Genomic DNA, 20,986 nt, shown 5'->3' with positions numbered 1-20,986 from the left:
TACCCTATTACGCCCTTTCTGAAGACACTATAGGTACAAACATACCCACCCAACCGCTCTGAAGATGTAGCTCTTTACTTTCTGGTAAAAAATTTGTCCTGAAAAACATTCAAGAAGCATAGTTACTAGATTCTACATTCTATCAGGTCAGTTATTCGCTACAGTCTCTTCTATCCAGGGGACGAAGTTGGTGACCCTAGTGTATACGCCAGGGAAGCCAGCTTCAGCACATTTCTTGCCATAGGACACTACGCCGATCTGGTAGAAGAATGTGGTGTGAGTCTCGCTGTTGTACTGGAAAATGAGAAGATTGGTTAAACACGGTTTGAGATTGTGGGCCTTACGTAAAACCAGCACTGGTTTCGCTGGTTGACGACTCATAGAAAGTTTTACTAAAGATCGACTTCTATGTCTTTTTTAAATGTGGACGCAAGTCACACGAAGCTGACTTTATTTGCAATTTGGCGTCAAAGGAAAATGTGCATTGTACTAGTCACAGTTGTTATTCAGTCAGTCGCTTTCCGGTGAAGGAAAGCATCGTGAAGAAACCGGACTAATCCTAATAAGGTCTAGTTTACCCTCTGGGTTGGACGGTCAGATGGCAGTCGCTTCCGTAAAAACTAGTGCCTACGCCAATTCTCGGGATTAGTTGCTAAGCGGACCCCAGGCTCCCATGAGCCGTGGGAGAATGCCGGAATAACGCGAGGAAGAAGAGGAGACTTGTCAGTTATTAAAGTGATACTTACAATAGGCTGCATAAGCGGCCCCCCACTGTCCCCCTGGCATGCATCCTTCCCCCCTTTCTTGAAGCCGGCGCACAGCACCCGCTGGTCAATCACTTGCGCCTTATACGCTGAGTATGCTTGTGCGCAGAACTCATTGCTGACTACCGGCAGTTGGAGCACTTGGAGGTGCGGGGCCGATGGACCACCTGAACAAAAAAACAGATGATAGATGTATGAGTACTTGAACACATCAACCTACAGTGATATCTAAAATTAGAGTAAAAAAAACAGATAAGTCCAATTTTTGATGTAGTCATATTTGACAAGGAGGAAAAAAGGATTATATTTATACCACAACGTAGTTAATATTTCATTGTAAACGTAACTTTTCCTACCCTACCTAATCTAGTTTATTCTAGATAGTAAGTGACCTACATAGTTGACAATAACGAAAGGAGTACCTATGTAACGTATAGGTACTTAAGAATACATAATTACTATAATTAGATAGATCGATAACATTTAGAGACAGAGGTTAATATTTGCATTTAATCATTCTCGAATGTGTTTCAGTATTGAAGCACTAATAAGTATTAAACTAGTAAGTAGTATTTAATAGTAGGTACATATACATATATATAAGTAAGCATATACATATACAACACGTTAACGGAAGCTCTACCAAAAAAATCGCGCTATCAGGTAAAACGTTTTAAAACCCCATCCGACCCGACTACTTAAATTTTCCGAAACAGTCAAAATGTGGCCATTTTCACCCACTTCCGACCAATAAAGAATAGTTATTTACGATACAAGTGCGGAAAAGAGGAAATTCGAAACGAGTGGCGATAAATCGAATGTATCGTACAACGTTTTACAGTACATATGGCCCTTCAAACTTTTGACATACACACGAAAAGTGCTATTTTACGCACTAGTGCGGTAAAATAGGGCCATATGTACTGTAAAATCGATTTATATCTCATTTCATGAATTAAAAATAAAATCTAAAATCCTATCTATATATACGAGTACTACAGTGGAACACACATCTAACACAAACATACAATTGACTGAAAATCTTTTGGATTTAAACGGTATTTATGAATTTACCTACTTGTCTTGACCCTTGTGGTTAAAAGGAAAATAAAGGGTAGGTAATGAATACTCACGGAATTCCGTGTCACCCCAGCCGGCGATGAGTGGCGTGTAGTTCTCATAGCTGCGCGAGCGCAGGTCGCCGCTGCGCGGGATGCAGATAGGCTGGATCAAATCTAAAACAAATGGCGTGTGGTCAGCGTTGAAAACTCATACTCGTACAATGTCAATTTCTGAATGATTTTTCAATCTTGGGTTGTTGTACTACAAGGTGAGGCAGTCCTGAATATGCTGTCATTGTCATTTACAACTTTATTCGTTCAGTTATTTTTACGCGGTTTGTTGAATTATTTTAATTAAAATTTCCGTTAAAAGCTTTAGATTTTAGATTTACTTTATTTTCTATCAAACATGGATAAAGAACTTACCAGTAAACTGCACGTTGCGAGATAGAACGAGGATGCCGATGTCATTAGTGAAGGACTTGGGGCTGTACTCCTGATGCTTGACCAGGGTCTTGATGAGCACGTCCACGGGAGTCGCTCCCTCGTCGTCGCGCTCGAGGTCCAGCTCTCCCAGGCGGACAAGGTAGCTGAGAATAAAATAAATATACTTAAATGACATTCGAAAATGAGCGAGATTCACTGTCCAAACGCTTTTATTTTTCAAAGACTCCGAGACGGCTGGATGATCAGAAGGGGGCACAAACTAAAACAATAACAGAAATGCATTCGAAAATATTAAAATTCGTCTAAAAGAACATCGAGAAAACTTGTTCTGAATATATTAGGAACTGTGTAAAAAAACAATAATCTTAAAAAAAACTTTGAAAAAGTTGTAGGTATAGAGTATGATGTGGAACTACCATTTTTGTAATGATTATGTCCATCTTGTTTTGTTTTCTTGTGTTGCTTTTGCTTGGTGCTTTTAATATGTGTGTCGGTTCTGTTACGTAACCAGCCACTTACAGAAACAAATACGAACAACTAACCATATGCACCGTGTATTTACATATAAACCGGTCGGAGAATCTGCCTGCGGGCCTTGGAGAGACAATAACATTATATTATCATTGTACGTTTGCGGTTTTCCAACAGTAGCTAGAGAATACGCTTAAATTATTTTTAAATGTGTTTTATTATCCTGGGAAGGATTCTGTAAGGTATATTTAATTATTCGAGATTTATCCTAAATTTAGGATATTTATATTTATATTCTTTCCCAAATCCCCAGTATTTTCCAAAATTTACTGCCATCTAACCTTTTTTTAACAAAAAGGGGAAACTACGCCTTATTGGGTGTAGTCCGATTTCCTCGCAATGTTTTCCTCGAATGTGAGTAGAATGAATAATGTATAAGTATAAGTATCAATAAGTGAGTAGAATGTATAAGTATCAATAGACTATAACTGAAACAGATATAGGGTACCTATGTCATATATTAAAGAAAATACGAAGCCCTCCAGCAGTGGTGAAGGCCGGATCTAGGTTTATAGTTTATATTAGAGATGCAACGGATAGTTGTTTGGCCGGATACCGGATATTCGGACTGACCATCGGTCGAATATTCGGTATCCGGCGGCCGAATATTCGGCCGGTGGAACTATACCTTCATTTCGGTTTTTCAGGAGCGCATTGTGCAGGTTTGACCTGTTCCCTAGTGAACGTTCGCGCGGACTCATTTATAGGTAGGTCATAAATGAGTGCACGCGCAAGTTAGTTGAATGTTTAAATTGTTTTAAAATAATAAACGTGTACGATTATGACCGTGACTGACTGTTTCTTAAATCCAAATTGTTTACTCTGAAATCAAGCAAAGTTACTATCCGGTATGCGGCCGGATATTAAAATAATGGCCGGATAGGTAGGATACCGGATAGTAACCGAATATCCGGTGCATCTCTAATTTATATACTTACCTATATAACTATCTTCATTAAATTTAATGTGACATTAGATTAGTTCCGGTTTATCTTTTCATTATATGTATAAACTGCATTCGATATCATTCAGACTGACGTGAACCATAATTACTGTATCTCATTTAATGCCATTCATAACTAGAATCATTACATTTTATAATTTGACGGAACTGGATAATTCCTAGTTTTTTATGAGGATTTTTATTTGGTATTTATGTTGTAATTCATACCGCACTGCTTCCGTTTGCCCTTCAGAAGAAACGATTTGTAATACAATCACAATAGCTATAGGTATACCACTTATATCTAAAGCCCCCTCCAGACTATGCGCGTGAATCGCGGGCGAAGCCGCGAACGCGAGTGTGGAGCCGATTTCGCTGTCTGCGAAAATCGACTCCACACTTGCGTTCGCGGCTTCGCCCGTGATTCACGCGCATAGTCTGGAGGGGGCTTAACATATGGTCAGGGGTGCGAAACTCCTGACTTCGGTCAAACTCGGCTCCGCTCGGCTCAGCATTGCTCCGAGCAATTATTAGGGTTGGCACCACTTGACTTCCTTTTGCGTGCACGACCACAGATAAGATAATCACTTGATTTTTGACAACCCTAAATAGCCGAAAGGGATAGTGCCATGTATTAGAAAGGGACAGCATGATTCGACCCTGAACCGCTGTCAAACTTCGTTTTTGTAGGAAGTTTCCTTTCTGTACGGTAGTACTATTAATTATTCTGTGATATGGTGAGGAAAATTGTTGTATGTGCAGTAGGTATGCATTGCTTTTAAGTGCAGTATTTTATTATTATTATAGATTGTACAATTTTTAACCTATAATTTCGTGCACTACCTACCTGCTAATATATGGGTTATTTTGGCTTGGTCCTCATTACATTATTGCTAAAAGTTTTTAGGTATCAGTTCACCTGATACCTAAAAAGTTTTATCTACCTTTTTTGACAGCCTTTTAGTGATAGCCAGATATTCGAGAAATTATTATTTTCATACATCTAACTCCTACACTTCATACTGCTAATCACAGTCATTAATTTGATTAAATAGTGTTATAAAGTGCGTACCTAAATTAAATTTAATATATTTTTCACCACACCAGCTCGGAAAGGCTTACTTTGCACTTCAAAAACTGATAGCAAAGTTGCATTTTATTCACATGTGAGGCAAAGTAATCAAATGCAAATTTTGAGTTGTTTTGTTATGTTTGCTGGTAGAATTGACTTTTAAATGATGATTTTGGATGATAAAAATTTAATAACATTCATTTGGATTTTATTTGGTTTGATTTTGTTTGATATTTGACATTTAATATTTGCTTAGAGTTGGTGTGGTGAAAAATTTTGTATTTCACTCGGGGGCAAATTTTGTTTAACCCTCGTGCTTTGAAACCCTCGCAACGCTCAAGATTCCTTTTTACGAACCACTCGCCACGCTCGTGGTTCAATTTTGGAATCTTTCGCTTGCTCGGGTATCAATATTAGCGAGCGGCTAAACAACAACTTTGCCCCCTTGTAAAACCAAATTACTATTCCTACTTACTTACGTTCAGGGAGCCGATTTTTGAATTTCGACCGTTCAATTTCGTGTATTTCGTTCAATAATATCTCCACTACTAGGCATTTAAATTCTACTAATAGAATTGGAAACGAGTGGTCAATACCACCCGATTCCCAATTTCTATCGCTCGTATTTCTAAAATTAGCATTTCTCCGTTTTCCACAGATTTTCGAGTGACGAAATCAAGCGATCGAAATTCAAAAATCTCCCCCCAAATTAGATTTTTTTTAAATAAAACTAACTAACTATACATTTCATTCGAAGGTTCATAGAAGTTCATGTTGAAATGTAATAGGTCATATTTTTTTGCATTTGGACTCATTCTCCGTGAACACACAATGGAGCTGTTTACATACTAATGAGGCTTATTACGAAATCGCGGCTGATTTTTTTCAAATTGCGTATTTTATTTGTCACTGCGATCAGAACTTCGAATGACAAGCAAAATTATTTGTTAGGTGCTAGTTCACAAGGTTGAATATTGAACAATTGATTAGTTTCGCTTTAGTACCCTTGGAAAATACTGCTGCATAATAAAGTGATGACTATAAATTCTTAAAATACACCAGTATAAGCTGCATACGTCTGACGTTATTATGCTAAAAATACTACCTATATAATATTGCTTATTAGTTGATGATTCACACGCTCTTTACATATAAGAAGAAGAAGAAGAATAAATACATTTATTTAACATCTGAGTACAAAAAATAACACACAAAACACAAATTACACAAACTAGATGCTAAACAGGATCCCCACTCAACATAATGCCACGGCAAGCCAAGACGCTGATCAGTGGGTACCTGACTTAAAACTAATCTACACATAAATATATGCACTTATGTATTGTGCAAAAATAAAAATATATACATATAAAACCGGCCAAGCGTCGGCCGCGCATAATGGAGGGACGTCTTCGTACGATATAAAAAGTCATACTAGCAAATGGGTGTATATTACCCGCACTTACGTCATTTTAATACGAAAAGAAGATTTTTCCCATTTCGAGGCGATCATATACCTACCCAATTTAGGTGTTTTAGAGAGTTAAGGTCGAAACGCACATTTGACTCCCCTGGAGTAGCACGCCTGCACGCGTCCTTATGTCATAGGGTAAAGAAACGCAGTATTGTTTGCCACTCACTAACTGATTAAAAAAAACACTCACAGATCGTTTTCCCTGGTGTGAATGCAATGGGCAGCAGTTAAAACGTGGCGGGCAGATATGAGCGACCCCCCGCAGAGCCAGCGTGCGCCGGCACCGGCGCGCCGCTCCTTGTAGCCCAGCAGCGCCATCCAGGGGAAGTCACCTGGAACAAGAAAAGTGCTGAGTGGTTAGAGAAAATACAATAAAATAATCACTGCTATATTTGGGTAAGAGTTTCCAACCACACAAGGGACCCGGTGTATAAAACCTTGTAACTTATGTAGTAAACTGAAATAGATGTCATATAAGAGAAAGTGACCAAGGTCTCCAGTGCCCAGGGCTGGGATCGAACTAGAATCTTCTGCATTCACGCCAGATACCTCAACCACTCGGCCACCCGAGTCACGGCGGTACATACGTGTAGAATTTTCAGCTCGTCACACATTCATCTTCATTTTACTTACCCAACTTAGCAGGTATGCCTCCAACAACTCTACTGAAGGACGCATTGCTGACTCCACACACCGGGGCCTCTGGTAGCGACACGGCTTCAAGTTGTGGCTCTAGCTCCTTAGGCTCCGGACCTGGAGTAGGCTCTGTTGCCTGGGTGGGGGCTGGAGTAGGCTGGGTGGGGGCTGGAGTGGGCTGAGTGGGGGCTAGAGTAGGCTCGGTGGGGGGTAGACCGGTGGGAATGCCAGGGCGAGGGCAGCAGACCTGCGGAAAAAAAAATCTTTACCTTAAGTAATTCCTGGGCCATCTAAGGTTTAGTTTATTGGACACATCATGACGTCGAATGATCACGATCGATTTAATGGTAGTAACTATTTCTATAAATTGAGTATTCTCAGAGAGAATGAAGGCGGTTTAAAAAAATAATTTCATACCTATAGTAATCCTTGTTCTAGACTTAATTAGACTAGTTTTAAATTGATTGAAAATATAAAAGACGGATAAATAATATTAATAACATCAAAACCTATGAATACGTATATCCAAATGTCTTCGACGACTTTTATGGACCCGCGTATCATCTCGAAATTGTACCTACTTGATATGTTCTTAAAGATATGCGCCAGATCCCTAAATGATACTTTCTAGATAAGATTATTAAGGGGCAAAGCATTAGGGTTGCTCCTCGATTCCTGAATCAGTTTCAGGTAGGGTTGACACTAGTCTTAATGTGTCATTAGCGATCTTACCTTGGGATTATTTCCCTGGAAGCCACAGTGTGCTTGTCTTAACACCCGCAAAGCGTTAGGGTTGCTCCTCGACTCCTGGATCAGTTTTAGGTAGGGTTGGCAATCAGTGACCGAGATACAGCTGCCCACCTCATTGTCTACCGTTGTGCAGGTTTCCTCTGCAAGTAAAATAAAGCTTTTAGCTATAGCAGCTCTGAGAAATATGCTTTTGCCTACTAACAGTAAGTGATAGCTACTTTTCCTCGCGCAGCTTGTCATGCCATTGTAAAGTTTAGTTGTTTTTAATACTATGTATGTTTGTGTATGTTTATTTTCATGCTGCATTTCCTACGTTCTCATTTCTGAGGTAAAATGTTATTTGCACTCTGTACTTTTTAAGTGCTTCGCTATGCTCACGATTCTAAGTAGAAATCATTTGCTATGATTGAGAAGCGTTCGCTAGTTTGGGACTCAAAATAAACTGTGGTTTATAATTGTTATGGATCGCTTAAATTCTTATGATTTAAAAGGTTTCTACCGTTATACCGGGTGTGGCCTGTAACATGAGCAAATAATTAAAACATAGATTGTACTCCTCAAACAGTGACACTTTTGTTCAACAACTTTTAAAAATTATGAAGTATTTAGACTCCCTATTTTTCATACAAAATAAATATTATCTTCAATGGACGCCATCGCCACGCCATATCATTGTGATTGACGTTGCTTGTCACGCCTTAAACATAACAAAATTCGCAATACATTGCGTCTTAGAATAAACTTTAAAGTGTAGTAAAAATCAAACCCCAAGTTATTTTTAAAAGTCGCTGAACAAATGTTGGTCACTATGAGGAGACTCCTCATATCATACAATCTATGTTTTAATTATTTGCTCATGTTACAGGCCACACCCGGTATAAATAACCTAATCTATTAAATTTTAAGTTAAACCCAAGCCTTGACCCATGCATGCACGTATTAAGAATGATTCACACTAGATCGGGGCTAGAGCTTTTATGGAAAGCACGACGTGATCACCGATCAGCCGTCATAGAAAATGACATATCGGACGGCACGGCCCGGGCCTGGCCCGGTTGTCTAGCGTATGACTCACGCTAGGAAGGGAGGAGTTTCGCACCCCTGCCCGTGCCCAGTCCCATCAGCTTAGCGGCCTTAACCCTTAAATGCATGATTTTTTCATTTTGCCCGAAATTAATATATGTATCACATAATTGTTTGCCGATTCTAGGAAAAACAGTAAAAATAAATATAACTTCGATTTCCACTGCGAAATCAGTGTTAGAAGTAGAATTGACTAAATCATATTTATGTAAATATGTAATTTTCAGTAATAAATATATGAAATAGATAATGAAGTAAGGTAAACGTACTGGTGCTCGATGCGGTCCCAGTACATGTCATCTTCAAACTTAAGTCATTGTCAATAGAGGTGACAGCAAGGTGTCATCTATTGGACATTAGCATGTCGAGCACTAGTACGTTTACCTTACCTAAAACGAAGTAATTTGGTTTCACTTCACACAAGTGACACTGGTTCACCTTGCTCGTCAGGTTTTTATTCGACGACATTTAAATATTTTAAGCGTTATCATTCATGGACCCAAACTAATGACAATGTCGTCCAAAATGTTACGAGTAAGTCGCTATAAAACTCGTGTAAGATTAGACCTTTTTGATGTACAAACAGCAACACTCTTAAGTCTGTGTTCATCAGTGGACCTTATGCGTTTTGTAATAAGGTTTACGAACTGTCAGTTAACAGTGTGGGCGGTGGTAGGTGCGCTCAGTGTTGTTGATGCATTTTAATTGTTGTTTTGAAGTTTTTCGAATGGTTAGGAGTATAATTGAGAATTATGATTTTTGCGAAAGTTGTCTGATTGTTTAGGAGCGTATCAAATCTGATTAAACATATTCTAATAGGGTATTATACTGTATTTAAAATAAATTATTTTACACAATGCATGAAATAAAGCACCAGATAATTATTAGAAAAACACAGACAGAAGTTAGTTTTAAACACAAGTTCAATTTAATAAATCGGATAGAAATATAAAAAGTGAGCGAGTTGACGATGTAATGTTTCATATAAATTCCATATTAGCAAATCGTTTTGACAGTTCTAAAAAAGTAACTGATTTGACTAGTAGGAAAATACCCTATTGTCCGATTTTAAATTACCTATGTACCTATAAAGTTAAGTATCTACAAACATATAAATATCATACTACGTAGGTAAAATTTTATGTCTTCTTTAACCCGTCTACTCCCAGGGGTCAAATTTGCTGAGCAAAAACACTATCTTGAAGTTTACGCTTTAGAATTTAATATTGTCTCCGGGGGCCTAGCCCAAGTGACATGATCGTTGATAGAAAACACCAAACACAAATCGAAACTTAAATAATGTATAGAAAATAGTCACATGACTTTCCGTAGCATCTGTCATTTTTTTCGTTTAGCGTTTGTCGATGTACGATTGTAATTTTGGCTAGACCCCTTGTCGGTATGGAGCAAGGGGCCAGCCATCACGACTGACCGGTCTGTCAACGACACTTGTTATGTTTACAAGGCATTGAGTAACGGAGTAACCTTGACCACGGCTCGAGAGGTCGCCGGTCGTCAATGTCAACTCACATCGATATGCACGATACATCCCACTTTAATTGAACTTATAGTACATATTGTACACGCCATCAGATATATCGGAGCTGTCAAGGCGTTCACAAATATCTGAACACGCCTCTATTGTCAATTGTCAAGGTGTTAGAGTGCGTGTTCAGATATTGTGAACACCTTGGCCGCTCCGATATATCTGACAGCGCCTGTACGAGGTAAGATAAGGATACTGAGATATCAATCATCCTATTTTAAACTTTCCCAAAATGTTACTTCACAAGAAGTGATTTACAAAGTTCTATAGATAAGTGATGTTGCTTTATACATAAAGTTAATTATTAGTTCTCAGATTGACAATAAACTGAACATTTAGATAACTCGTAAGAAATTTAAACACCAATCACTGATAATAATATTTACACATAATTATACTGTTAATTCTTCAAATCAAATACCTAGATGCTACGAGTACCCAAAAGGGCATACTGACATGCTCAATTTTAAACCCTTAAATGAAAATGAAAGTAAGGCAGCTATTTCACATGATTATCATTAATATGTATCATAGAAAATTTCTAACAAGGAAATAGAATTTTTTTATAGATTCGTGTTTTTTATTTGGCGTATTCTAAAAAGTCAACATACAGGTAACCCATGTTTGGTCGTCCGTTCAATTTTATAAATTACATGTAAAATAAATATTGCAGGTAGGTATATAATTAGTTATATGAATTCAAGGGAAGATGCATCGTAAAATCGTCGATGAAATGTTTGTAAATAATGAAATAATGACAAAGCCACTCAATTGTATTATTTTGATAAGGAGAACCATAGATGATGATAAATATGATGATGAAATACAGATTACAGTTTTTCAATGGTACCACATGATCAACAGGATTAAAATACTGCATATTAAGAGCCATGCTAAACAGGGTGTTAAATCTAAATGTGTCTGTAGCTAAGGAAAATAAGGAAACTATAAGAGACAGCGAAATTTTGGTCTAAGAAAATTAACCTACTTGTTAGCTAGGTATGTACCTATCTCTTATTATATCTGATTTCCGTATCTGATTCATTTTGATTTAACACCAAACAAAACAAACAAACAAACAAATGCAATAACCCGGTGTTAGTTTCCCATTTTCTGAATTAAAAAAGAACATTACGGAAGATGCCGCTCGGTCCAAAGTTGAAATTGTTTCTTGAGTCCGCTGACACTGGAGTCAATGGCGGCAATGTTGTTGTTATCGATGCTGTAGTAGATTCAGCAGTGGAAGATTCTTCAGTAACTTTAGGAGTTTGCTCTGTAGCTTCAGTAAATCCAGGAGTTTTATCCTTCTGAGAATCAGGGAATGCTACAGCGTCACTAGGCCCATCAAAGACAAAAGCATCTTCATTTGGTACCGTGTTCCCAGGTATAACAATCAGAGTATTTTCATTTTGTTTCGCTTCTTTTGATGCGTTTGAATTATCGCTATTTTGATTATCTTGAAAGCTGCTTCTATCAGGAAAGCCAACTAGGTTGGGTTCATTTTGAAAACTACTTTGGCTTGGTTGGTCTTGGAATCCATTTTGACTTGGTGGGTTTTGGAATCCATCTTCATTGTTATTAGGGAATTCATTTTTTGGTGGTGCAGTAGGAAATCCAACGTGACTGGAATCAGGTAAACCATTCTGGCTGGGAGGATTTTGGAATGCATTTTGACTTGGTGGATTTTGAAAGCCGTTTTCATTGGTGTTAGGAAATTCAGTCTTTGGTGGTGCTGTAGGATATTCGGCTTGACTGGAATCAGGGGAACCATTCTGGCTTGGTGGATTTTGGAATTCATTTTGGCTTGGTGGATTTTGAAAGCCGTTTTCATTGGTATTAGGGAATTCATTCTTTGCTGGTGCTGTAGGAAATCCAACTTGACTGGAATCACGGAAACCATTTTGGCTTGGCGGATTTTGGAATCCGTTTTGGCTTGGCGGATTTTGGAATCCATTTTGGTTTGGTGGACTTTGAAAGCCGTTTTCATTGGTATTAGGGAAATCATTCTTTGGTGGTGCTGCAGGAAATCCAGCTTGACTGGAATCAGGGAAACCATTTGAGCTTTGCGGATTTTGGAACCCATTTTGGCTTGGTGGATCTTGAAAGCCGTTTTCATTGGTATTAGGGAATTCATTCTTTGGTGGTGCAGTAGGAAATCCAACCTGACTGGAATCAGGGAAACCATTCCGGCTTGGTGGATTTTGGAACCCATTTTGATTTGGTGTATTCTGGAAGATATTATTACCATTGGTATTTGTATATTCACTTTGTGGCGGTGGAGTATTGAGCCCAATTGGGCTGGGTGTGTTTTGGAATTCATTCTGACTTTGCGGATATTGAAAATTGTTTGTATTTACTGGATTCTGGAAGCCATATTGGTTGGCCCCATTTTGATCATAGAATTGATTCGGTCTACTATATTCGTAATTTGGTCTGCCGTAATCGTAATTTGGTCGGCTGTAGTCAGATATGGGTCTGCCGTATTCGTCTGTGTTGTAGCCATACGGATTGTTGCTCGGGTTCTGGGGCTGGATGTGTAGAACAGTTTGGATCCTGTGCCTTATTCTGGAAGGGTCTAGGAGGCTCTGACTGAACCCTCGGTTGTCTCGCGATGGGAAGAATCCTAGATATAAGAATTCGGTACTTTAGATATGATTAAGAGGTTATGATGAGTAAAATATGGAGTTAATGTTTTTACAAAATAATGAAATTCACTTAAAGATTGGTAATGAACAGAGAACAACAAAAAGATAGCCAGGTATATTATTGATTTTATAAAATAAAAACAGGGTTAAAAATGAGAATAATTTTGAATATAAGTGTTCAGTGAACACAGTTTTGTACGGAACACTAAAAATTAATCAACTGAGAATACTAAGGAAATACAGAAATAAATAATGTGCCAAGGAGATGTCTAATTTTGAAACAAATGAAGAATATAAGAGTTTAGGTTAATAGCATAAAGTTAAGACGAAGAAGATAGTGAAAATGGATCATTAATGTTCTTATGCAGCAATTAGCTTCTCGCCTCTGTTATGGTCATACTAAAAATAAGGGGTTTTCAAACTTATTTTCCGAATGAACCCCTTTCAGCATAAAGGCTACTTGGCCACTACCTTATGAAATCAATTTTTCCTTAAGACGCTTTTTTGTTCAAGTGAAAGCGGAGAGTCCTCTCAAATAACATTTAATTTTTTATTTGGATTAAATGATAACCTATAGCTTAGCGTAGGTAGTGAACCGATTATACTATAACCAACCGAAAATAAAATAAGTAAAATTACCTAACTAGAGTTAGACCAAGAAAAGTCTGCAACGATTTTGATAGCCCATGCGCGCAGTGCAAGTGTTATTTTAATGGCTGGCGTGGGCTATCAAAATCGCTGCAGACTTTTCTTGGTCTAACTCTAGGTATTTTAGTAACGAAAATATTGGAATAGGTAGCGACTTTACCAGCTTTTGTCAGATATGATTACTTAGGTCAGTTTAGGTTCATGTTATAAGTTTTGAGTAGGTACCTAGTTTTTTATAGCGTTGGTGGTGTTTGTGTGTTTTTTGCAATTACAAAACAACTAATATCTGTGGTTTATAAGGTACTTAACTTTTATTTAAGTACCTAAAATAACAAACAGCATATCACATGGGTTTTTTGGCGGTATTATTTGCGTTGGTTCGAGTACCTACTACCGGATCATAATTGCACAGGCGTCCGGCACGCATTCCGGTATTTTCCTCAAATACTTGTAAGGTGCAGGGGGCATTTTAGACTGCAGGCTAATTTAAACTAATGGAAATAAATAAATAATAAATATTATAGGACATTCTTACACAGATTGACCATGTCCCACGGTAAGCTCAAGAAGGCTTGTGTTGTGGTTATTCAGACAACGATATGTATACCTAATATATAAATATAGAAGAAATAGAGCATTAGATACAAAACAATACGCACTAGGCTGCTTCTTCGACGTAGAGGGGGCCTTTGATAAGTCTACTTTCGACGCCGTAGAAGAAAGCCTGAGGAGAGAGGGCATCCGACCGACAATAGCAAAATGGATAGGAAAAATGCTAAAAGGCAGATCCATAACGGCGGAGCTAGGAGGAGTATCAAAGAAGATTAGTCCAAGAAGAGGGCTCCCACAAGGGGGATGTCTGTCCCCCCTGATGTGGTGCCTACTTCTTGACTCAATGGTGAAGGAGCTCAACAGAGGGGGTATGTATATGCAGGCCTACTCTGATGACGGAGTGCTACTAGTGAGAGGGGCGGTTCTTAGCGTCATTAGAGATATAATGGCAAGAGGCCTCAGACAGGTACTGAGGTGGTGTAGAGAGAGAGGACTGGATCTCAATCCGTCGAAAACAAAGCTAGTGCTATTCACTAATAAGAGAATAAAGGAGATGAGACCCATAGAGATACAAGGCATAGATATAGAAATGGTGAACGAGCTGAAATATCTGGGAGTTACTCTAGATAGTACACTCAGATACAAAACTCACATCAAAGAACAGACGGCAAAAGCCATAAGAACACTGTGTCAATGCAAAAGGGCAGTGAGAAAGAACTGGGGACTGAAACCAGGTATGATCCACTGGATCTACAAGGCAGTGATACTTCCCAGGGTGCTATACAGGGCAGTGATATGGTGGCATAGGGCCCGTATTAAAGAATACCAAAAAGACCTAACCAAAGTACACAGATTAGCGTGCCTCATGATGACAGGGGCCATGAGAACGACCCCGACACATGCATTGGAGGTAATGCTAGGCCTGAAGCCACTCTGGATTGAGGTAGAGAAAAGAGCTACTGAACACTTGAGATGTTGATGGCCAATAACGACCTTATAAAAAGGCAGGAGATATTTGACAAGAAGTATAGGATACATATAGGAGAGAGAGACAACTGGAAGGTAGAAGTCAGTCACCCGACGACTATCTGTTTTACGGATGGCTCAAGAAGAAGCTCGACTAAACTAGCAGGAGCAGGCATAGTAATCCCTAAACTGGGAGAGAAGGTATTAATACCGTTGGGTAGGTATGCTAGCGTATTTCAAGCAGAGGTATGTGCAATAGCGCGCTGTGCACATATAATTAAAGAGAGTGTGCAGCAAGAAGGCGCTGTTGTAATATATACAGATAGCCAAGCAGCACTGAAGGCACTGAAGAAAACATCGGTTACCTCCTCCCTTGTGAGAGAATGTCGGGAGGAGCTTAACTCGATAGGCAAACGAAGAAGCGTCACGGTGGCATGGGTACCAGGACACCAAGGAGTGACGGGTAATGAGAAAGCGGACGAGATGGCAAGGATGGGGGCGGAAACGGATCACATTGGTCCGGAACCGGCTCTGCCTATGTCAGCGTACGTCACGAAGGGAGTCATAGAGAAGGTAAAAGACATGGAAGCACAAAGAGAATGGGAAGAAGAAACTGGATGTAGACAGTCGAAGATGACGATCAAAGGCATAGATCACAGGAGAACCAGGTATCTTCTGAAACTAGGTAAGAGCAGTCTGAGACTTCTGACAGGTATTATTACAGGTCATAACACCCTCAACAGACACCTTAAGATAATGGAGATTAGCAGAGATGCCTCCTGTCCACACTGTGGTAAGGAGGAGACTAGCTTACACCTACTAGCGGAATGTATTATGTATGCGGCACCGCGATATAATACATTCGGTAAAGATACACTAAAAGAGAACGAACTAAAGGACGTCGAACTCAAAGATATCCTTCTGTTCTGCAGGAAAACAAGTAGACTTAAGGAGAATGGTGAGGGAATGCCGCCGGGACAGTAACCTGCAGCTCCGACTCCAGGGAACCGGGCTGAATGAACGCGACACGCGATCGACAGCCCGCCTGCTTCCGGCCAGGCGTCCCTACACTACATCTACATCTACAATATATAAATACTTAAACACATAGAAAACAACCATAACTCAGGAACAAATATTTGAGTCATCATACAAATAAATGCCCTTACTGGGATTCGAACCCAGGACCATCGGCTTCACAGGCACCCGCTAGGCCAGACCGGTCGTCAAATATCTTCCATGTTTTACATTATTAACTAGAGTGCCACATATGTCCAGTTAGCGAAAAAGAAGTGTTGTGTGTGACTCTAGTTAATAATGTAAACCATGGAAGATATTTCGATTAGTTTAAATTACCCCGCAGTCTAAACTGCCCCCCTGCACCTTACACACTTATGACTATGACGTAAACAAAGTACCCGTACAAGCTAAACATTCCAAAATTGAACCAAGAGCATAGTGAGTGGTTGGAAAAGTTTTGAGCGTTGCAGCAGCTGCAAGGGTGTTAAGACGAAACAGGAGCTGTGTTTTAAATATTTTAGGTAAATATACCCGTCTCGCTAACGGAAGCGGCACCTAAAAGTAGTGCGATAAGGACAAGGCGAAAAATCCTGCGTAAAAATCTCAAAAATCGAGGTTTCGTACTCCTCTGTTTCCTCCTCCAAAACTTAACCAATCGTAAGCAAATTTGGAAATCTAAATGATTATGAAATTATCTGTGTCGGACCGTTTTGCTTTTTCGGCTAATTGATATCAGTTTTGAATGCCACGCCTCTCATTGCGGCATAGTCAATTAGGCCATTTTGGCCATTTTTGAAGGACTCTAGTGCCTTAAAAAACTAAAATATCAAAAAAAGCAAAACGGTCCGACACAGATATTGACAATATTAATCTGTGTTGAAAAAATCATTGCTCTAGCTTCAAAAACCACGGAGGAAAACGAGGAGTACGTTTGTATGGAGAAATGACCACTCCCGTTGGCTCTTAAGGCAAGACTGGCACGAGGGTTAAAAAAACTTTGCTACACATTATTTTTCACCATACGAACTCGAGAATAATACAAACTGTAAAACATTAAGTATAAATTAAATCCAAATGAACACTGCAAAATCTTTATCATTTAAAACCATCACTTAAAAGTCAATTCTTCTAGCCAAAATGAGGAACACAACTCTAAATTTTAATGAAATTACTTTACCACCTCCTATGGATAAAATTCGCGCAAATTTTTTATCAGTTTTTGTGGCATGCCCCAAATACAGTTTATTAATTATCTTCGAGGGTAGTCTTAACAACATTTGTTTGTAAACAAACACTCAATGTAATAAGTAGGGTAGACAGTGTTTACCTTTTTAAATGCACTCAGATAGAAGTATTCCTAATATCACGGGCGCATTTTTGTGGCGCCCAAGGCCAATACGTTTCGCCGCCCCAGAAGTCAAAGAAGAAAAACAAAATGCAATCCGCCAGGGGCGGCATATGCCGGGTTGCCGCCCCGGGCCATGGCTCGGATGGCCCTAGGGTAAATACGCCCCTGCCTAATATAATATAACATTTTTTGGTAAAGGAAGATCAATAAACGTTCTTTTTTTTTAATTTTTAAAAGTTATTGCATGATTGCAACCTACCTACAACCTAAGAAAGACATTTTGTTGTCATTTTGAAAGGAATGTTTTCGTTAAAATAGGGGAAGTACCTATTTAGTGAGGAAGGCCGCCGCTTTATAGTTTTATTTTATATTTTTGTCTATTTTCTCTTTGTTTTGTGAATGTGGAAAATGAATTGAACGTGAGCGTCGTGAAATTTCATTGATTCAACTTTTTTATCAAAGTGCAAAGTCTATACTTAAACTTGAAAATAGAATTCAAAACCTGTGCCAAGTTTCAATAACGGTGCTTTAAGAATTTCTAGGTGAAAGAACAGTTAGAAAGTTAGACTAATATTAGCCAAAGCTTTACCCCAAGTATTTTAAACCTAGAAAACTTACCAAACTGACAAAACACTAATTGCACACACATAAACAAACACACACAGAGCAACTTCGCCATCGTACACTCCGTCTGGAGGTCTCGCCTCAACTAACCGACACTTGATAAAAAGTTCAGTAAAAAAAAAACACGCACGCGCAACTTTGAACTTTAATTGAAGGTTATAAAGTTGATTTTAAATTTTATAGACAATGATGTGTCTGTCAAGACGGTTTGGTGGCCGTGGAGGTACTGAGGGACCGGAGGCTGGGTCGCGTATATATTGACCACTGGTCATTTTGTATGACGCACTATGTGATAAAAGGTCTGCGGAGATTTGTGTTACGCGTCCGCTTGTGATTATATGCTTTTTTGATGTACCTAGATGTACATACATATTTATAGGTAAAAACACTAATCAAATTTGGCAAATTCAATACAAATTGATACGTGAAAGTTATTTTTTTTTCCAAGTGTTACCTTTTTATTATATATGTAAATAATATGTAAGTAATTTGACAATTCATTCTAATTTTATTTTAATAATTGGCCTTCCACAGATTTTACATTCGGCTCTAAAATAAGGGTTCAATCAATTTTATTCAAGTTCAATTAGAAAATTAGGTTAAATTTTACAGCCGTGAACTTAATTTATGTGTACCTACCTACCACCCAATGAGCGTTAAATTATAAAATTTATAAACAATGTCCTCAGGCAGGCAAATACAGGCGTGATATATAAATAATTTGAAAAAAGAGCATAAATCGAATCTATGTTGTTTAATCAACCCTTTAGGGGCCGTAGCGCCCGTAGCGGCGCTCAATGCGTTCAGACCCTAACTTCCGGAACAGACTGTCAACTGTCGGAACTGAACGGGACGGAATCTCGGGCAAAATTCCGACTGTGGCGTCATAGCTACTTGGGTAGCGGGGCCATGGTCATACCATCGAACTATTCTTCCTGCGTCATCATCGTCACAACTCTTACTCAATCTAAGGTAGCGGGCAATACGGTCTTGTTTCTTCTCTGGTAGTATTATTTACCTGATGGTAAAAAATTTAGCCCATGGACATCACAGGTGTTGCAAGTGCGTTGCCGGCTTTAAGATTTTTGAACCCACGTCGCCCTATTTGCCAAAATTAGTTTTCATCGCTATACTACAAATAAAAAGTAATCAGCGGGTTATTTATTACAGTAGCAGTACCTAATAAAGTCCATTTGTGACGTTATCTATGAAAAGGGACCTTATTGTCGATGGCGCTTACGCCATTATTAACGATGCTCCGATATAAATCCAATCTCACGCGACGCTGTGCGGCGTAAGCGCCATCGACAATAAGGTCCCTTTTCGTAGATAATACCCCATATATCCTCATATTTTCTCTTAGGTACTTTAATACTTTGTTTACTTCTATTTATACTCTAGCTGTCGAGAATTACATGCACCAGTATTTTTTTTGGAAACCACTATTAAATTTGTCAAAATATTGATTTTATTCCTTTCCTTCGCAAATAAAAAGTGTGCAGTACCTACAGCACCATATTTCCTCTTAGGTAGGGGGTAGGGGACTTGTGTATGATACGATCTCTCGAGGTAAAATGATTCCCCATCGTATCTGAGCAACTACCAGTAGTTGCACCAGTGCCATCTATCTAAATATGCAGTAAACGTCTGTCCCGTGACCCCACCAGTTACCTCTTAAAGTGTCATGTTAGTCATGTAGGTACGAGCACGCAGCGAGATTTTATTAGGAAATTATAATATATGTCTAATCTATGGTAAGCCTATTTCCGAATTCCATTACTTTTAGCATATTACATTTTATTCAAATTGTGTTACACTGTCGAATCTTAATGATGTTTAGCTAATATACTTTAACGATGTTTGTACGGACACATGTTTTTTATCGTTATATTTATATCGATGTTTTAAATTTGGTGTTTGAGGTAAAATGATCCATATTGGTAGGCGTAAAATGATCCCTGGAATCATTTTACCCCATTAGTAATTTACTATGAGCTTTTCCTGTACAGGCCAAAGCTACATAACATATTATTATCATGTCGTGAATTTATGTACGCAAAGCCACTTTGGAAAAATTTACCTCAGGAAGAAATGCTAAGGGCTTTTAATGCGGTATGGATCGCCTTTTAAAATAGCAAGCAGAATTTGCGCCTCTGATAGCGTTAAAAAGAAGGCCAAAAGAGAAAAAAAAATCAGCATTAATCTTCTGAAAATAAAGAAACACTGGAATCGACTGATATCACAAAGGAATCATGTCACAGTCTGTGCTATCAATAAATTAGCATATTTACTGCAGTTATTTGGATTACAGGTTTGTATACTGAAATGTCGTTATTTACATACATTATAAGGATAACGTATGTTTATATGTCTATACATTATAATATAAATATATCTTTGCTTTTGCCGTTGATAACCTTTACTCTGACCGAGTTTCCGAAATCAAGGCCCCTTGGACTGCATAGTAGGTAATTAATAATATTACCTATTTATTATTAATATGACGTTCGTAAATTTGTTCAAACTCTTGATAAGCTACTAATTTGAGGGGATTTATTACCTCTAAGTACATACTTATCTTTTTTGGACGCTTTCTGCTGAGAGTGCCACAAACTATTACGGGTACATTTTTCAGGCAACGTCATATACCTACCTATGTAGGTGGTATCCAGGACATTTGCCCTTGTTGGAGACTTTAACCAATGTTTAAAAAAGTACCAAAAAAAAACATACATTCTGCCCGATTCAAATTTTAAGATACGTCTATTAATAGATCTAGAAACGATATGGATTAGATGTCTAATGCATATCTAATCTAATCTGACATATCTAATCCATATCGTTTCTAGATCTATACTGACGTATCTTAAAGTTCG

At 38.5% G+C, this 20,986-nt stretch overlaps 1 protein-coding gene across 2 annotated transcripts; it reads right to left on the bottom strand.

Moving 5' to 3' along the window:
- Nucleotides 1-83: 83 nt before the first annotated feature.
- Nucleotides 84-18,354, bottom strand: LOC134806472 (venom protease-like). 2 transcript variants are annotated; one of them, XM_063779744.1, is made up of 9 exons: nt 18,105-18,354; nt 11,443-12,930; nt 7,661-7,818; nt 6,926-7,175; nt 6,483-6,624; nt 2,252-2,415; nt 1,898-1,999; nt 747-931; nt 84-294 (listed from the first exon to the last, which is right to left on the bottom strand). In XM_063779744.1, exons 1-9 carry the CDS (start codon nt 18,163-18,165, stop codon nt 148-150), a joined length of 2,697 nt encoding a protein of 898 aa, XP_063635814.1. In that variant the 5' UTR covers nt 18,166-18,354; the 3' UTR covers nt 84-147. The 2 variants fall into 2 exon arrangements, with proteins under 2 accessions (XP_063635814.1, XP_063635821.1); XM_063779751.1 differs by lacking the exon at nt 11,443-12,930 and having other exon boundaries at nt 18,105-18,353.
- Nucleotides 18,355-20,986: the final 2,632 nt, after the last annotated feature.

Source organism: Cydia splendana, chromosome 1 (assembly GCF_910591565.1).
Source record: "Cydia splendana chromosome 1, ilCydSple1.2, whole genome shotgun sequence".
Lineage (NCBI taxonomy): Eukaryota > Metazoa > Arthropoda > Insecta > Lepidoptera > Tortricidae > Cydia > Cydia splendana.
The sequence above is the reverse complement of the archived record's forward strand: the minus strand, read 5'-3'. Positions and strand labels throughout refer to the sequence as shown.